The following is an 18,982-nucleotide window of genomic DNA, read 5'->3' on the forward strand; positions in this document are numbered from 1 at the left end:
CAACTAAGTGACCAACAGTTCAACACAGCACAAAGGAGAGCATAACTCCCTATCAGATGAGAAAAAGCCATGAGGGAAAAGGATAGAAAAGAAGCTAATGGACTTTGTCTTACCAATTAGATAAACGGAACATTCCCAACAGAACAATGGTGGAAAGCTGGTTTGGTTTCTTTTCATTTCTGTACCTTCTCCTTATGATTGTCCTTATGCTGTACGCACGCTGTGTCATCCGCAATGTTTACGTCTGTTCACTCGCAGTAATCGGTTCTGCATGGCAACTCACCCTTCCAGAATATAAGCTCACACTATCGCACGGCATAACTAGTTCTCCATATATGAAACGGAATCTTCCTTGAAAGTTTTCCAGTAAAGAAAAGTCCATGAGTCAAAATGTCTTCCTACTGTTGTCACTAAAACATAAATACGTTCTAGTCCTTGACACGTGAAGATCTGTAACAGTGACTGAGAACTCACATGGCACGTGGAGATATCTGAGATCAGAGATATTATCTGAGATCACAGATTTCAACCTCTTCAGCAAGGGCTGTACAATGTTCTGTGCACAATGCTCCGTGATGACCTAGATGGGAGAAACGGGGATGGCGGGAGGGATGCTGGAGAGGGAGGGGATATATGCATACTTATGGCTGATTGATGTTGCTGTCTGGCAGAAACCAACACAACACTGTAAAGCAACTATCCTCCAACTGAAAATTTTCTTAAAAGTAAGGGCTATATATTTATATCCCTCGAGTTTAAGGTCAGTCCCTGGCATAGAGAAGACAATCTATATGTGTTGGAGGGGAAAGAACTGAATTATTGGGTGAAAGTTTATAGCAAATTGTATTTCTGCTTCCAAAAAATATGCCAAAAGAGATTAAACAGCAATGTAAAAAATTTGGGCAGTCCTTTGCTATGTAAACTTGGAGTTACCCAGATTCACACTCAATGCAGGATATGATACGGTGCAGCCACTGTAAAGGGCATGCATTGAGACTTAACATCTAAGTATGAATTTCCTCATCTGCAAAATGGAGGGATCCCCACTTCATGGTATCAGTCAGAACTAAATGAAATAACGTATCTAAGTTACATATTTCAGTCCCTTGCATAAACTACAGGTTAGGAACCCTCCCTACAATATTTGATGTAAATCCATTTATCCCCTACTGAATGCTTTTAGTGATAAGGTGTTCAAGGCACTGAGTTTAAATTTGTAACACAAAGCATCTAACATTCTTCCCAGGATTAAGCCGAAACTAGCATCTCCTGAACTCTCACATTTGGCTTTCTTATCCTATCTGGAATATTTATGTTCCCTTTTCTCTGCTCTCCCCAATATGGCTTCAATTCTCCTAAATCCTGGCATCTTTACTGGGTCCATGTTGTATCTGTTCATAAAGCCTTCCTCAGCACACTCTCTTGTCCGCTTCAGTTCTTTGAACCAAAGAAATTACTAGACTTTTTCACATAAACTGCTTTTAGCCTTATTTTTCTGTATTAGGTTGGGCTGCCTTTTTTTTTTTTTTTAAATCAAATACACTATTTTACTTATCCCAACAGCAATTCACCTTGTAGGTTCAACTTATCATTTCATCAGATCTTTTTTGAGCCCTGATCCCATCATCCAAGTGTTAATTATGGCTCCCAGCGACAACACATATGCAATAGGTCAAGCACATCATCTCTGTCTTCATCTGAGTCATTAATAAAAATATCAAATAGGACAAGGCCAAGGACAACACCCTCCAGCATACCCCAATAGACTTTTCTCCATCCTGATGTCAATTCATTAATCAACTGGCTTTGGGTGAAGTTGTTCAGCCAGAACAAACTGAAAGAATAATCTTTGAACAGCTGAGTTTCAATGTTAATGTTTATAAGGATCTCAGAGAGTCCCTGTCACAATCTTGGCTGAAATCAGGGAGAAACAATGTTCCTTACTATTTATAAAAGGTAACAACTAGACTTGAATGTCTAATAATCTATTTTTGCATTTCACTAATGTTCTATAGTAAGCTTATAGGTTTGTTTCCTACCACCTTGTAAAAACCTCATCTCCATTCTTGATGATTTCTCAAAGATTATATGCAAGAGTATTTTTTTTAACATATTCTAGATGTCATTGATCTGGGACTACATAACGAACTTATTGAAGTGGATGTTTATGAATAGGTTTTCTTCTTCTTCCTTTTTTTTTTTTTTTGGAGGGAGAGGTTGGGAAGAGCAGGGAACTCTAAGTCCTATATCTGAAAATATCCACTCTATTGAGAAAAATCCTCTGCTTCATGAATTCTGATGGGAGGCAAGACCTCCCTGTCGTGACAAAAGTCGAAAGGCCAGACACTTCTAAGGGGCCTGGGCAGTCTCTGGCCCCTTATAGTTGTTGGCCCTTCCTGCTTCAAATGTCACTTACTCATTCACACAAGAACCATTGGCTAATATTATGAGCCACTCTACCAGGCACTGGAGAGGCAGTCTCTGCTCTCGTAAAACCCCAGGCAATCTAGCTATTTCAGCTGAAACAGCTTTATCTGAGTTCACAAAAAAATCCCCTTCCTTCCTGGGATTCCTTTTCAATACCCGCTGCTGGTGTTCCTCATCACTTTGACGCCTTAATGGTACGCTGAAAGTTGAAGTGCCCCGGTGCTCAGTCCTTGAACCTCACTTCTACATTCTAGGCCCATCTGCTCACACAGAGTTTAGTTATTGACGGCTGGACAAGAAACTAACCCAAAGTTTAGGGGCTTACATCAACCACCAGTAAATTACTTCTAACGATTCTTGGGTCAAAATTCAGAAAAAGCAGAGCGGGGGACAAACCATGTTGGCTCCACACGATGTCCGTGAGACTGGAATCTGACTTTTACCCCCACCCAAGAAGCACGGTGGCTTGCTGGGCAAATGGCTTGGCTGGGGTCTCAGGTCTAACTTCACACTGTCTTCTGAGTTCTCAGTTCTCCTCCATAGAGTCAAGGGCGTCTTCTCATGGTCTCCCCAGCAGAACAACTGGAATTCTAACATGGCTGAGCAAGTGCTCAACAGGGCAAAGAAGCTGTCAGGACCACAACTGGCATTGTGTCACTTCCAGCATGTTGCTTTATTGGTTAGAGCAAGTCACAAGCCCAGCCTAATCATAAGAAGCAGGGAGTACACAAAGGTGTGAGTATCCAAAGGCAAGGTTCCTTTAGAGCCAACAAGGTAACAATGACCACATCTGGTGATCTCATCTAACCCCCTTGTTAACTATCATAACGCAGACAGCGTGCAAATCTCCACCTGTGACCTCTCCCCTACATTCCAGACCCGTATACCCAACAGCCCTGTGACATCTCCACTTGCATATATAATAAGCATCTCAAACTAAACCCCGCAAAGGCCGAGTTGCATCTTCCCGCAGTCTACCTTGTGTCTCCTTATAGCAGCTCCACTATTACAGCCATTTCAGCTTTAAACAAGGTTGAGCGATGAGGAATTGATGCTTTCAAACTGTGGTGCTGAAGAAAACTCTTGAGTGTCCCTTGGAGAGCGAGGAAATCAAACCACTAATTCTAAAGGAAATCAACCCTGAATATTCACTGGAAGGTCTGATGCTGAAACTGAAGCTCCAGTACTTTGGCCACCTGATGTGAAGAACTGACTCCTTAGAAAAGACCCTGATGCTGGGAAAGATTGAAGGCAGGAGGAGAAGGGGATGACAGAGGATGAGACGGTTGGATGGCATCACCAACTCCATGGACATGAGTTTGAGCAAACTTTGGGAGATGGTGAAGGACAGGGAAGCCTGGCGTGCTTCAGTCCATGGGGTCGCAAAGAGTCGGACATGACTGAGTGACTGAACAACAGCCAAAATTACTGGGATCATCCTTGTCTTCATTTCTCAAATCCCACATCAAATGCTATCAGATCAACCTTAGAAAAATGTCTAGAATTCATCCACTTCTCACCACCTCCACTGCCAACATCACGCCACACAACTGTGACAGCCTTCTAACTGGTTTCCCTGTTTCAGAACTGGCCCATCTATTCTTAAGAAAGCAGCCAGAGAGATTCAACTAAAATGTCAGAGCCGATCGTTTCTCTGCTGAGCATCCTTTTGTGGTTTCCCATCTCATTATGAGCAAAAGCAAAATTCATCAAAATAAAACACTACAAGAAAACAGATAACTAACGAGAAGCTACGGTACAGCCCAGGGAACGCTACTCAATGATCTGTGGTGACCTAAATGGGAGGAAATCCACAGAAGAGGGGATATACGTATAACTGATTCCCCTTCCAGTACAGTAGAAACCAACACAACATTGCAAAGCAGCTATACTTCAGCAAAGATTTTTTTTAAAAAAAGGCCTGAAGCAATCTGGACACTGCGTCTTGCATTTTGTCTCACTGGACCATCCTCTTCGCCCGCTTCATTTCAGCCACAGGGAACCCTGCTCCTCCTCACACGAGCCTTCTATCTGGAAAGTTCTTGACAAGAACATGTCTTCCTTCTACACCTCGCCTTGAACCTAAAGACTTCTCAGCAAGGTCTTCCCTGATCACCACCATCTAAAGGTGTACACGCACACATGTGTGCACATATATTGTATCTCACAGGAAAGCAGAAAAATTCTCAACTGCCTTGGGATCGTTTAGTCTGGAAATCAGAAGACTGATGGAGAGCTCATTGTTGAGGACAGATGTGGTATAAAAATCATGCAAATTAAAGCATTCTTAGAAATCAAAATGTATGAGGCATAGAAAACAAGTAATTAGGTAAATTGTGTGGCAGGGTGAAGAGACAGAACGTTAACTTTTCAGCTGCCAGTCGCATATCATAACATAATACATACCTCAGACCATCAATATAACTAGCCGAAAAAGAATGAAATGATGCCTTTTGCAGCAACATGGAGGAACCTAGAGATTATCACACAGAGTGAAGTCAGACAGAGAAGGAAAAATGTCATATGACATCCCTTATATGTGGAATCTAAAAAGAAATCCTACTAATGAACTTACTTAAAAACCAGAAAAATTTTATGGTTAATGGTGGGGAGAAGAAGGGAGGGGACAGTTAGGGAGTTTGGGACGGACATGTACACACTACTACATTTACAATGGGTAACCAACAAGGTCCTACTGTGTAGCAGAGAAAACTCTGCTCAATATTACATGGCACCCTGGATGGGAGAGGAGTTTGGGGGAGAATGGATACATGTATAATATATGGCTGAGTCCCTTTGCTGTCCATCTGAAACTATCACAACATCGTTAATCAGCTATACAAAAAAAAATAAAAAACAAAAAAACTAGGAAGATGGTTAATATCAGAAGGCTGCAGGGTAAAATGGAGTAATAAAGATCTTTAGACACTGCAGATGAGTCAAAGTTTTATCTTTTACCTTTTAGCCTATCCAAGTGATTCAGTGAGTCTTAATTTCTCTAAGCGTTCTTTTTCCCTATCAGTGAAAAAATCTGAAGAAAAATACAGGTCTTATCTGGTGGCTCGGTGGTGAAGAATCCGCCTGCAATGCAGGAGACACAGGGCACACATGTTCGATTCCTGGGTTGGGAAGATCCTCTGGAGAAGAAAATGGCAACCCACTTCAGTACTCTTGCTTGGGAAATCCCTGTCCACAGGGGTGCAAAGTGTCAGACAAGTCTGAGCATGAACAATTGAAAGATGGAATCTAATGGAATAACATTTATGAGAGAGAGCTTTTAATAATGTAAACCACTAGAAAAAAAATCTTATGTGAAAAAAAAGGAAAAAAAAATGTGATGTTTTGGTGACTCATAAATCACTTTATATGACTTTTGGTGACACAGTTTTTAATGTGGAACACAGATTTTTCTTTTACATAATAGTGCATATTAATTTGGAATTTTTCACAGTAGAAGAAATAAAATGATTGCTCCAAAGACTAATTATGATTAGTTATAAGCCTGCTGGTTTTCTTCTTGTACATAATTATTAAATAGGTAATGAAAAATGCTGACACACATACTTTGCTCTCATGCAATTTAAAATAGAACAGAACAGTTGTACACTTTAACTAATGGTAATATTTATTTACATAATCATATTTACTAATTTACTGATATTATTTCCACTTACAGAGTCTGTTTTAGATTTTTTAGCATGGTGTTAAGTAGGGTAACGTGGCACTTACTTGTCTTTGGCAGAAAAAATAAAAACCACATTGCTTAACTTCCTATTTAAGTAGGAAAAATATTTATTAGCACTTTCACATTTTCTATATTTCTCTTCCATGTTTCAAACCCATGCAGAGAAAGAACATGGCTATAATAATATTTCAGACCATTATGAAACCACATACCTTTCCAAGCTAATAAGAGTCACTGCTTGGTTAACAACTGGAAGAAGGAAGGACCAACCAGGGGACCCACAGGCTACACAAGAGCCATGAGCAGCGTGGGTGGCACACGTCCAGGTGGATGTCAGCCTTGCAGCCTGCAGATCCCTGTATCTAAACATTCTGAAAGTGTGTAAGAAAGTAACCTTCAGATGTTTTAGGAGTTCTACCCAATACTCTGAGATAGCCTACACTAACAATCTCCTCTTATCCCCTGAATCACTTTTTTTTTTTTAATGATCTTGTTTCCTAGTTCAGTTCAGTTCAGTCACTCAGTCGTGTCGGACTCTTTGTGAGCCCATGGACTGCAGCACACCAGGCTTCCCTGTCCTTCACCATCTCCCGGAGCTTACTCAAACTCATGTCCATGGAGTCAGTGATACCATCGCCAACTCCCAGGGCTTACTCAAACCCATGTCCATTGAGTCGGTGATGCCATCCAAGCATCTCATCCTCTGTCGTCCCCTTCTCCTCCTGCCCTCAATCTTTCCCAAAATCAGGGTCTTTTCAAATGAGTCAGTTCTTCACATCAGGTGGCCAAAGTACTGAAGTTTCAGCTTCAGCATCAGTCCTTCCAATGAATACTCAGGACTGATCTTTAGGATGGACTTGTTGGATCTCCTTGCTGTCCAAGGGACTCTCAAGAGTCTTCTCCAACACCACACTTCAAAAGCATCAATTCCTCAGTGCTCAGCTTTCTTTATAGTCCAACTCTCACATCCATACATGACTACTGGAAAAACCACAGCTTTGACTAGATGGACCTTTGTTGGCAAAGTGATGTCTCTGCTTTTTAATATGCTGTCTAGGTTGGTCATAACTTTCCTTCCAAGGACTAACCATCTTTTAATTTTATGGCTGCAGTCACCATCTGCAGTGATTACCTTTATTAAATTTGTTACAATACTGCTTCTTAGTTTGTGCTGTGGTTTTCGGGGCACAAGGCATGTGGGATCTCAGCTCCCCTCCCAGGGATCAAACTCACACCCCCTGCATTGGAAGGCAGAGTGGTAACCACTGGACCACCAGGGAAGTCCCAGAATCACGTTAGGAGTGACCGCCAAAGTCATTTCCTCAAATATTCTTTCACATCTCTAACTTTTCATCACTTATTTAATTATTCTGGCCTTCAGCAGACTTTATTGTAACCTAAAATGTCATTCATGGGACTTTTAATATAAGGCAGCCAGGCTTAGAGCTCTTTTATAAAGCACAAAAACAGAACTATATACGGTGTGTACACTACCATAAATAAGAATCTTTTACACTGTGGAACAAATTCCATAGATACCTCCAAAAAACCCTTGATAACTTAGTTAATAAAGTCCAAAGGAAAGATCCAATAATAACTAATGAATTTTAAATTATGTTACTTTCCCGGCACATCTAGGTTTTAATGGTATGAGGCATGGATTTTTCTTACACTGTTTAATATACTTGGTCCACTCCCTCAAAAAAGATACTGTTAATTACATGGAACTATAAAAATCAACATCTTTTAGAAAATAATTTTGACGTTAACAATTTTTAAATGTGGCTATATCATCATTAAGTTTGGGAAACTGCGGAGTAAAATGTTTGATATTGATTTTGAAAGTGAAAGTCATTCAGTCGTGTCTGACTCTTCGCTACTTCATGGACCTCTCCAGGCCAGAATACTGGAGTGGGTAGCCTTTCCCTTTTCCAGGGGATCTTCCCAATCCAGGGACTGAAGCCAGGTCTCCCACATTGCAGGTGGATTCTTTACCAGCTGAGCCACACGGGAAGCCCAAGAATACTGGAGTGGGTAGCCTATCCCTTCTCCACGGGATCTTCCCAACAAGGAATCAAACTGGGGTCTCCTGCATTGCAGGCGGATTCTTTACCAACTGAGATATCAGGGAAAAGTGAAAGTGAAAGCCACTCAGTTGTGTCCAATTCTTTGTGACCCGCTGGACTAAAAGTCCTGGAACTCTCCAGGCCAGAAAACTGGAGTGGTTAGCCTTTCCCTTCTCTAAGGGATCTTCTCAACCCAGGGATCGAACCCAGGTCTCCCACATTGCAGGCAGATTCTTTACCAGCTGAGACACAAGGGAAGCCTGATATTGACTTAGGTCTTGCTAAATAACAAGGCTGTGTGTATGTATTTGGTAGATCCCAGTGAAACACATCAGGCATGTACATGTCATATTTCATAATTAAAATTTTAAATGGGTTGGGTTTTCAGCGAGTCTACAATACTTATTTAAACTATAAAGCACTTGAACCATATTTAGGATTTAAGTACAGCTATATCTTAAGTGCAGAAAAACGAAGAGTTGTGGAAAGAAAAAAGAAAGTTTCCTTTCTTCCTTCTGACCAACGGCTCACCCTAAGTAAAGTGGAACATAAACAGGAGATCCAGCATTGCCACTAGGGTTCAAAGTGAGATGGATCTGAGTCTATCTTTCTTGCTGCAAAATCCTAAAAAGCATTTCATCTTCCCAAGCCTTAGGTTTCTTCTTTGTAAAGTGGCAACAGTCACAGATCCATAAGACTACTGAGAACATCAAAAGTGAAAATGAATGCAAAACCCCCAGCGCAGTGCCCAGCATAAAGCTCAGTACGTTTTCATTGCTGGTTTTCAGTACTGTGGTCACACTTGTCTTAAACATTATCTCGCCTCCCTTTCTGACCCTTCACTCATCATCTCAAATCTGCAGTGCCCTCCTGTTTCCTACTCTGCCTCCCTCCACTAGGTCCGCTCTAATTCCTGTGGCACATCATGCTTTGAAATTTCTATCACCCTTCCACTGCTGTGAAACATGCAAGGGAAGAAATTTTATTCCTGCCAGGTACTGTGAGGAAAGCAATCTGATTAAATACATTCAATTAAAGTACGTAAGAATCTTAATTTTCCATTGGCATATAAAAAAGTATTGCAGGCTGAGCCACAACGGAAGCCCAAGAATGCTGGATTGAGTAGCCTACCCCTTCTCCAGTGGATCTTCCCAACCCAGGAATCAAACTGGGGTCTCCTGCATTGCAGGCAGACTCTTTACCAACTGAGCTCTGAGAGAAGCCCCAGTTAATTCATTAAAGTATGTAAGAATCTTAATTTTCCATTGGCATATGTTAAAAAAAAAAGGCAAGCAATGAAAAAACAGTGTAAGAAAACAAAAGCTTTAGGAAATACTCAGGAAGTTATTTCTATACTAGGCAACTATCACCGAGTCAGGTTAATACTGTCTCAGGTTAAGGAGTCTACATCTTCCCTACTCTAACTTGGAAAACTCTTCTAAGCAGTTTCCATAGCACAGAGCTCTTCCCCTTCCCAACCTGTTGTCCCAGCCTCCCCAACTCTGATTTCAGACAGTCAATGGAACATTTTACTTAGAACAAACAAAAGCCAAACAAACTACAGTTGAGGCAACAAGAAGTACTAACTTCATCAGAGAGGCAAAAGGGTAGGAGATGAAGTGAACAGAAGATAACAAGCAAAGGAAGGCAGTGAAGAGAAAGGCAGAGAACCCTGGGAATATACAGAAAGAAAGGTGGAACAGAGAAGTAGAGATGAGGCAAGGAGGGCAGTCATAAGAAATGAATGACACGAGTGTGCCCATTCTCTGAAAGACAACAGGGAAATCTACTTCTTCGCTGCCCCAGAGAGGTTAGGTGTCAACCTGAGACATAGTCACAACCTAAAGGTTGAGAGTTATGTTTCATTTGGCAGGAAATTTTAGGATTTCAAGCCTGGGTGATAGCATCTCAAGAGAACCTGAGAACTGCTTCAAGGAGGCGAGGGGAGGAGCCAGGTTACACAGAAATTTTGCAACAAAGGGCAGGTAGTCTGCACATCAAAAGGTCATTGTTAATTAAAGAAAACCAGACATCTCAAGTTAAGGAATTCAGTGCTTTTCTATGTATGTATTATAATGTGCACAGTCGCTGAGTCCTGTCGGAATCTTTGTGATCCCATGGACTGTAGTCCACTAGGCTTCTCTGCCCGTGGAATTTTCCAGGCAAGAACATGGGAGTGGGTTGCCATTTCTTCCTCCAAGGGATCTTCCAGACCCAGGAATTGAACCCAAGTCTCCTGCACTGCAGGTGGATTCTTTACCACTGAGCCACCAGCATGGCATGATGTAAGCGTCAGAGCTCACTGAGACCATGCCAGTCTCCTGCGTTTTTCACATCCTGAGCCTCCTGAGGGCTCACTGTAGGGCCTCCTGAGGGCTCACTGTAGGGCCTCCTGAGGGCTCACTGTAGGGCCTCCTGAGGGCTCACTGTAGGGCATGGCTGCAGTCTGACGGCTGCTAGGTAGCGGGCAATATTCCATTTCTCAAAGGCATGAAATGCCCACAGAGTGCTGCATATGTGCATGCTATTATGTGGCTTATTGAAGAGGAGCTGGCATGTCTCCACAAGAACTGGGGCCAAGGGAAAGTTCACACACACAAAGAAGAAGAGTTTAGCAGCCAGCCACAAGCAGTTGACAAATACTGCAGGACGGTGCATTCCCTTCCTTTTATATGGCAATTCCACAGAACATAAAAGCATCACATGACAGTGTGCTTCAATGGGCATATTTTTAGCCTCACACATATATTTCATTTTCTTTTAAGATTTGAAAGACACAATGTCACATTATTTTTGTTCATTACTCTATCAACATTACTGATTTTAGGGACCAAACTAAATTTTTCTTCTTCTCAATTAAATCATCCAATTTGGGGGGATGGAACAAGAATATTTTTGAAACCCCTTTTATAAGTTACTGAAGTATACTAAGAAAAAAATTTGGATTTATCTGAAATACTGCAACTAGACATACTAGAAAATATGGAACAAAAATTCCAATTTTAAATCAGCTGAATACATTATTGACCCCCAAATCATCAATTAAACAAAAGAAATTATATTTGCACTGATGTTTGAATCTGCATCCATTCTTGGTAGTATGTAATATATGCAACTGCTCAGTTCTAGCTGTCCTTGTAGCCACATTACCATATTATTCAAATGTATCCATCATTTATATGTAAATAGACAAGATGAATGGCTTTTTCATGAGACAACAATTTTCAAATGACAAACAGACTCAGGCAGACATTAGCAAGATAAAATGTTGTAAATATTCATTCTATTATATATTTTTAAGGAAAAATGGACACTATTTCCATTTTTTTTAAAAAGTAGTGTGGTAATTACAAAATGGGATCTTAATATAGTCACAATACCAATAGCTACTCTTCTTAATAAAAGTCTCCACCAATGTCATTTGTACCTTGTAAATTACATGTTCTCAGATCCATCTGTGAAAATTGGGATGTTAATTATCATGGTTACATTTCATGATTCCACAGTTAAATGCTGAAATGGTGCTACACAAATACCATATGTTTTTCTAAGAGAAACGGAGAAAGATTAATTATGAGTTCAAGCCCAAGTCTCAACACAATAAGATCATTACACTGTGTGCTATGCAAATTGGAAGTTTTAATTAATAGCTGAAATACTAACCAAGGGGAAGAACTGTGAAGTCTAAATTGTAAGTATCAGCCTTTTCTATGCAAAAATCACCCGAATAAGGATGCTTTTCTGAAACCAAGTTATAAATCCAAAGGAGAAAACATTTTTGTTGTCTGTGAACTTCCTTTGATGGAGTGATCACCATCATATTGTTTTATATTACTTGATAAACCTGAAATTTAGAAAGTGTACTAGTAACAAACAGGTTATAACAGATCATATAGCTAATGAAACTTCAACTGAACATTGTTTCTGGATTTTTCTTTAAAACACAAACCATCCAAAATTATGCAAAATAAGTCTCATGTACTCAGATGAACTACTTCAGTATAGCTCCCTAAAGACAAAACTCTATGATAATACTAAAAGAATTTTGTTCCTAATTATAAAAGCTGAGTTCTCATCTTACTCACCACGTATTCAAACACAAGAGTCAGTGTCTCCTTGGTGTGGATGATGTCGTGAAGTAGCACGATGTTAGCGTGTTTCAGTCCTTTCAACAGAGAGGCTGGAAGATACAGTGAACAGAGATCAGTTATTACGGGTAACAACCTACTGATAAGCTTCTTTTATTGTACTGCTACATCATCAGATGAAATATACCTATTTTCCCACTTTCTATGCCAATATAGATATGGCTTATCTCCATATGTATGAAATATATATTCTGCTGATGTTGAATGGAGGTTTCTGTAAGTGTCAACTACAGCCTATTGGTTGATGTTGTCATTGAATTCTTCAATATATTTGCTAGTTCTCTGGAGAGCGGTTCTTTCAGTGCCTAAGTGAGGGATGGTGACATCCTCAACTGTAATTGGGGATCTGTCAATTTCTTATTTGAATTCTCCTAGTTTTGGCTTTGTGTGCTCTGAAGCTGTAGTTTGCCACATGTAACATTTAAGATTGTTGCATTCTGTGAATCAGGCCCTTTTATCAATACATAAAGCATCTCTTTGTCCCTGGTAATCTTCTTCACTCTGAAGTATTTTGTCTGATATTAATATTGCCACTTCAGCTTGACTTTGATTAGTGTTCATATGGTGTATCTTTTATATATACATTTTTTTTCTTTTGGCCTATACCAATGACCAGTCAGGTAGAACATTCAAAGAACATCTTTTTCTATCATTGTTAATCATTTTAGTAACATTGTGTCTTCAAATTTGGTTTTTGGTATATACCCTAAAGAGAAAAAAGAAACACAAAATGCATGTTTTACATGTGTTCTATCAGAAACTTGTAATTGCTGATATATTCATCAAGCATTTATTGAGAACCTAGTTACTGATACTGATGGCCCTGGACAAACCTCAAACCCTTGATACTCAATAATGTTGCAAGCCCCCCTCTTTAAAAGGGGATTTATAACACCAAATGTGAACCCTAGTGTAAACTCTGGACTTTGGGTGATTATCAGGTGTCAAGGTAGGTTCATCTTTCGTAACAAACCTACCACTCTGGTGAGAGATGCCAACAGTAGGGAGGGTTGGGGTGGGAGGCAGGGAAGAAAGGACATGAAAATCCTCTGCACTTTCCACTCAATTCTGCTTTGACCTTAAAGCTGCTCTAGAAAAATAAAGTCTATTTTAAAAAATAAAAAGATATACCTATGTTTTAACATACTAAGAGAAACAACAAATCTAGATTATCTAATATTTCACTCAAATAAAATGATATTTTAGATATGGAGTCATCATGCAAAAAAGGCTGTTCAGGACAGTCCCTCGTGAAGAAAGAGAGAGGATGTGGAGACTGGTACATTCTCGTATGACCCCCATGAATGCAAGCTTCTTATTGCCTTCAATTTCCACTGTCTTCACCAGGCAAACCTACTTCAGAACTATAATATATCTTTAATCCCAAGATATACTTCAATAAATACCTAATTGGGCCAAAGAAGGCCATTCAGACTGAGAATTCCCTGGTGTGGCTGGTTCCAACACCAGAAGACCACGAAGAAGTATGTTTTCTCTGAAACCGAATCGGCAGCTTCATGCGCTGCCCAAGGCCAGGAAGTCTAAGCTCTCCCAGGGAAGTCCTACAAAAAAGCAAAAATACTTTGGACTTCTCTGGTAGGTCAGTGGTAAAGAATCCACCTGCCAATCAGGGGACACAAGCTCAGTCCCTGATCCGGGAAGGTTTCATATGTAGCAGAGAAACTAGCCTCAGCGCCACAACCACTGGCGCTACCACAGCGGGGAGCCCGTGCACGGCAGCTGGAGAGAGACCCCACTCACGGCAGCTGAGAGCAGACCCCACTCACTGCAGCTGAGAGCAGACCCCACTCACTGCAGCTGGATAGGAGACCCCACTCACGGCAGCTGAGAGCAGACCCCACTCACTGCAGCTGAGAGCAGACCCCACTCACTGCAGCTGGATAGGAGACCCCACTCACGGCAGCTGAGAGCAGACCCCACTCACTGCAGCTGGAGAGAGACCCCACTCACTGCAGCTGGAGAGAGACCCCACTCACTGCAGCTGAGAGCAGACCCCACTCACGGCAGCTGAGAGCAGACCCCACTCACTGCAGCTGGAGAGAGACCCCACTCACTGCAGCTGGATAGGAGACCCCACTCACGGCAGCTGAGAGCAGACCCCACTCACTGCAGCTGGAGAGAGACCCCACTCACTGCAGCTGGAGAGAGACCCCACTCACGGCAGCTGAGAGCAGACCCCACTCACGGCAGCTGAGAGCAGACCCCACTCACTGCAGCTGGAGAGAGACCCCACTCACTGCAGCTGGATAGGAGACCCCACTCACGGCAGCTGAGAGCAGACCCCACTCACAGCAGCTGGAGAGAGACCCCACTCACTGCAGCTGAGAGCAGACCCCACTCACTGCAGCTGAGAGCAGACCCCACTCACTGCAGCTGGATAGGAGACCCCACTCACGGCAGCTGAGAGCAGACCCCACTCATGGCAGCTGGAGAGCAGACCCCACTCACAGCAGCTGGAGAGAGACCCCACTCACTGCAGCTGAGAGCAGACCCCACTCACTGCAGCTGGATAGGAGACCCCACTCACGGCAGCTGAGAGCAGACCCCACTCACTGCAGCTGGATAGGAGACCCCACTCACTGCAGCTGGAGAGCAGACCCCACTCACAGCAGCTGAGAGCAGATCCCACTCACGGCAGCTGGAGAGAGACCCCACTCACTGCAGCTGGAGAGAGACCCCACTCACTGCAGCTGAGAGCAGACCCCACTCACTGCAGCTGAGAGCAGACCCCACTCACTGCAGCTGGATAGGAGACCCCACTCACTTCAGCTGAGAGCAGACCCCACTCACGGCAGCTGGAGAGAGACCCCACTCACTGCACCTGAGAGCATAGACCCCACTCACGGCAGCTGGATAGGAGACCCCACTCACTGCAGCTGAGAGCATAGACCCCACTCACGGCAGCTGGAGAGGAGACCCCACTCACTGCAGCTGAGAGCAGACCCCACTCACTGCAGCTGAGAGCAGACCCCACTCACTGCAGCTGAGAGCAGACCCCACTCACTGCAACGGGAGAGAGCCCATGCATGGTAGCAAAGACCCAGGGCACCCAAAATTAAATAAATAGAATACATACATGAAATATTTACAGATTTATCAGAGCTTTGTAAAATTAGCACTCATGACAAAATACTTACCAAAAATAACAATAAAACAGCACAGCACACAAACTTTGAAGCAATAAGCACCCCAAAGATGCATAACAGAGTTTAGTGTTGTTAATTCCAATAATTTACAATCTTCTTTCTTTTAATTATTCAACCATCAGCCTCAAACAACTGAAGCATATTACATGGCCATTTTCGACACATTCATCATTAATCTGGGGACCAGCTTCACATGTGCTCATATTAAAAATGACATTTGACCCCATATTAGTCTTCTAAGACAGACTCTAAGACAGACAGAGATCAAGATTTCAAACAACACTGTATTTGGAAATGATGGCCAGGCACAGTACTTCACACCTACACGGTTTGGGAAAATGCATAGGTGAAATGAATTAAGGACCTAATGGGTATCACGCTTATGAAAGGATTTAGGCAAGTTTTGGAAAGATATATATCATTTATAATTTTGTCCAATTTTATTTTTCAAGTTATCCCCTCAGTTTGTCAAGCGCTGATCCATCCTTATCAGCAAGACCTCCAAAAAGGTACTGAAGCTTACAATCCATGGATGATCCACACTCTAAGAACCCTTTCCCTAGCAATTTTGTTGTTGTTTTTATTGTTATGATTATTACTTTTCTCCCACTATCGCCCTGCTTCTCTGACTATTTAGACCTATATTGTTTCCCATTTCTCAAAGAAACGACTTCATGCCCATCATTTCCCATTGCGTTTTTCCTACAATTTCAGTAAAATCAAATCTCTACCATCATTCATCCTGTGAAAAAACATCTTTTCTTAATTGTGACCGATATTATACAGAAAAAGGCCATGCCCTTTTTCTCTTTTTTTGGCTGCACCCCGTGGCATGTAGGATCTTAGCTCTCCAACCTGGGATTGAACCCATGACCCCTGCATTAGAAGCAGAGTCTTAACCACTGAAAACCAAGGGAAGTCCCTGTCATTTCACTTTTTTTAAAAACATGATATATATATATTTTACCATTTCTACAGAAACACTCAAAGCCTCCACATTTCAGTGTATTAACTCTCAATTATTATAGATTTTAGACTTCTAACTTTATTTACATACGCTTTAAAAAACACACTATCTGTTAAATAATGACCAAGAACTGTTTGAAAGCAAGCCCTTTTTCTTTTGAGATTAACATAATGAACTCGTATTTGGAAAAGGATAAGCCATTAATTTCAAAACTGATGGCAGAAAAATGGCATTGAAGGGCACAAAACCGTCCATAATATCTACCAACATGAGGGTGGGTGACAGACCTGACTAACTTGAAAGCTGCCAACCGACAGCCTCTGCTCCAAGCCAGGTGCCAGATACTGTCTTTCCTGCTGTTGCCAAGGCGAGGAGGTCTCCTGGCTGCCAAGCGGGCGCGTGATTAACACCACAAGCCCCAGAGCCGCCATGTCTCCCTTTGCAAGACAAACACTGTCAAAATAATACTCCCTGTAATCCGAACAATATCTCAAACATACCACATGTTATTTTCCCATCGTTTACATACAGAACAAATCCTGTAACACTGGCTTTAACAATCCCAGCACACTTGGTTTCCTGCAAGTTTTAAGCAAACATATGGCAAACATTTTCAATTCATTTCACCAGTGAGGCTTGGAAAGGTATGATTCTACATGACATAAAGGACTTGTAATTAAGGTTGAGGGTAAAATTTCTAACAATCATTTTGGGGCCGTGTCAAAACGATACAAAAGCAGAAAAACACGTTGCTCATAAAGGTAACTGCAAAGTCTTGGCAGGACAGGACGTAGAGAGCCGCCCCTTAGTGCGGGAACAAGCTCAGACACCCACTCATCCACCATATACAAACCTCGACCTTCCGCTTTCAGAATAAACATCCTAGGTTTCCACTCTGAGGTGAAACAGATACATTTTACCTAAACACCAACCTCATCATGATTAAAATAAATTATGAGTTATCAAAAAATTCAGAGCATGTTCATTTTTTTCACGGAAGGGGTTATTTTAAAAGCAATGTTAACAAAGAAATGACAAATAGAACCTTTCTTTACTAAGTCAAATAGTCTTCTAGGTCATTATTTGACATCTTATTGCTAGGAAAGGAGATATCACAAATAAATACAATCCAAGCTTGCTCACTCCCCTTTAGCCTCTGGAAGGAAGGAGTGTGTTCACATTCTCCCCTCATCATTTTAAATGACCCCTTTCTGTGTCAACCCTAGCGGTGTGGGCTGGAGGTGCTGCTACCTGATTTTTCCAGAAAACAAAGATTATTGCCTATCATTACCCAAGAAAGCAGCCATATCTCACACCACAACCACAGTGGGCATAAACTTCTTCCTCAAGCTCACAGGTAGACAGCTCTGTGCGTGTTAGTCACTGAGTGTGTCCAACTCTTTGCGACCCCATGGCCTGAAGCCCTCCAGGCTCCTCTGTCCATGGGATTTTCTAGGCAAGAGTACTAGAGTGGGTAGCCTTCCCCTTCTCCAGGGGATCTTCCTGACCCTGGATAGAACTCAGGTCTCCTGCATTACAGGCAGGTTCTTTTCCGTCTGCGCCACCAGGGAACCCCAGACAGACCTAAAGCTGTTGATATTCACCTTATTCTAGAAATAGTGTACTCCCTTCCCTTAGCTACTTTATTTCTAAATTGAAGTATAGCTAATTTACAATACTGTGTTAGTTTCAAGTGTACGGCAAAGTGATTCAGGTGCATACACACACACACGCACACACACGCGCACACACACGCGCACACACACGCACACACGTTCTTTTCAGATTCTTTTCCATTATGTGTTATTACAAGATACTGACTGTAGTTCCCAGTGCTATATAGTAGTTCTTGCTGTTCACCTATTTAACATACAGTACTGCAGATATGTTCATCACAAACCCCTAATTTATCTATTCATTTATATTCTGCAAGAAGTTCTCACTTACTTGCTACTGGATTCTGAATATTTTGAAAGCAAAAATATTCTGAATGGGAAAAACTTAAGGGCAAAAAAGAACAACAAGATAAACACAGAGAAAGACGGAAGTGCTTGTCTGTGTGTGTCTGTGATGAGGTGCTCGCAACAGGGAAAGGAACTCATGCCTGCCCTGAAAACAGCTCCAGGGTAAGTTGTGCATGGTTCCAGAAGGTATGCTGCCCACTGCGGCTGCATGTTAGGAGAAACAGTGCAGTCCTGCTCAGTTCTGAATCTTCCCCTAAATGAGATCTGATCTAAAACACACATACACGGACAAACCATAAACTAAGAAGTGAAACAGTGAGAGAATCGAGTTAAAAAAAAAAACAAACCAGAATTGTATTTTTCACTTCATGTTTACTTTTTATACTTTTATACACATATATACCAAATTCGAGCTTCCTGGTTGCTCAACTGGTAAAGAATCTGCCTGCAATGCAGGAAACCCCAGTTGGATTCCTGGGTCGGGAAGATCCCTTGGAGAAGGGATAGGCTACCCACTCCAGTATTCTTGGTCTTCCCTGGTGGCTCAGATGGTAAAGA

At 41.8% G+C, this 18,982-nt stretch overlaps 1 protein-coding gene across 3 annotated transcripts in view; it reads right to left on the reverse strand.

The window, feature by feature from the left end:
• The window catches only part of CDK14 (cyclin dependent kinase 14), a 673,238-nt gene that overhangs the window by 377,896 nt on the left and 276,360 nt on the right, over window positions 1–18,982 (reverse strand). For all 3 annotated transcript variants that reach the window (XM_013963116.2, XM_018047444.1, XM_018047443.1), the window contains one exon: window positions 12,264–12,358. In XM_013963116.2, coding sequence (XP_013818570.2) covers window positions 12,264–12,358 — 95 coding nt within the window. The remainder of the gene's footprint in view (window positions 1–12,263; window positions 12,359–18,982) is intronic.

The sequence above is a fragment of the Capra hircus genome, chromosome 4, assembly GCF_001704415.2.
Source record: "Capra hircus breed San Clemente chromosome 4, ASM170441v1, whole genome shotgun sequence".
Classification (NCBI taxonomy): Eukaryota; Metazoa; Chordata; class Mammalia; order Artiodactyla; family Bovidae; genus Capra; species Capra hircus.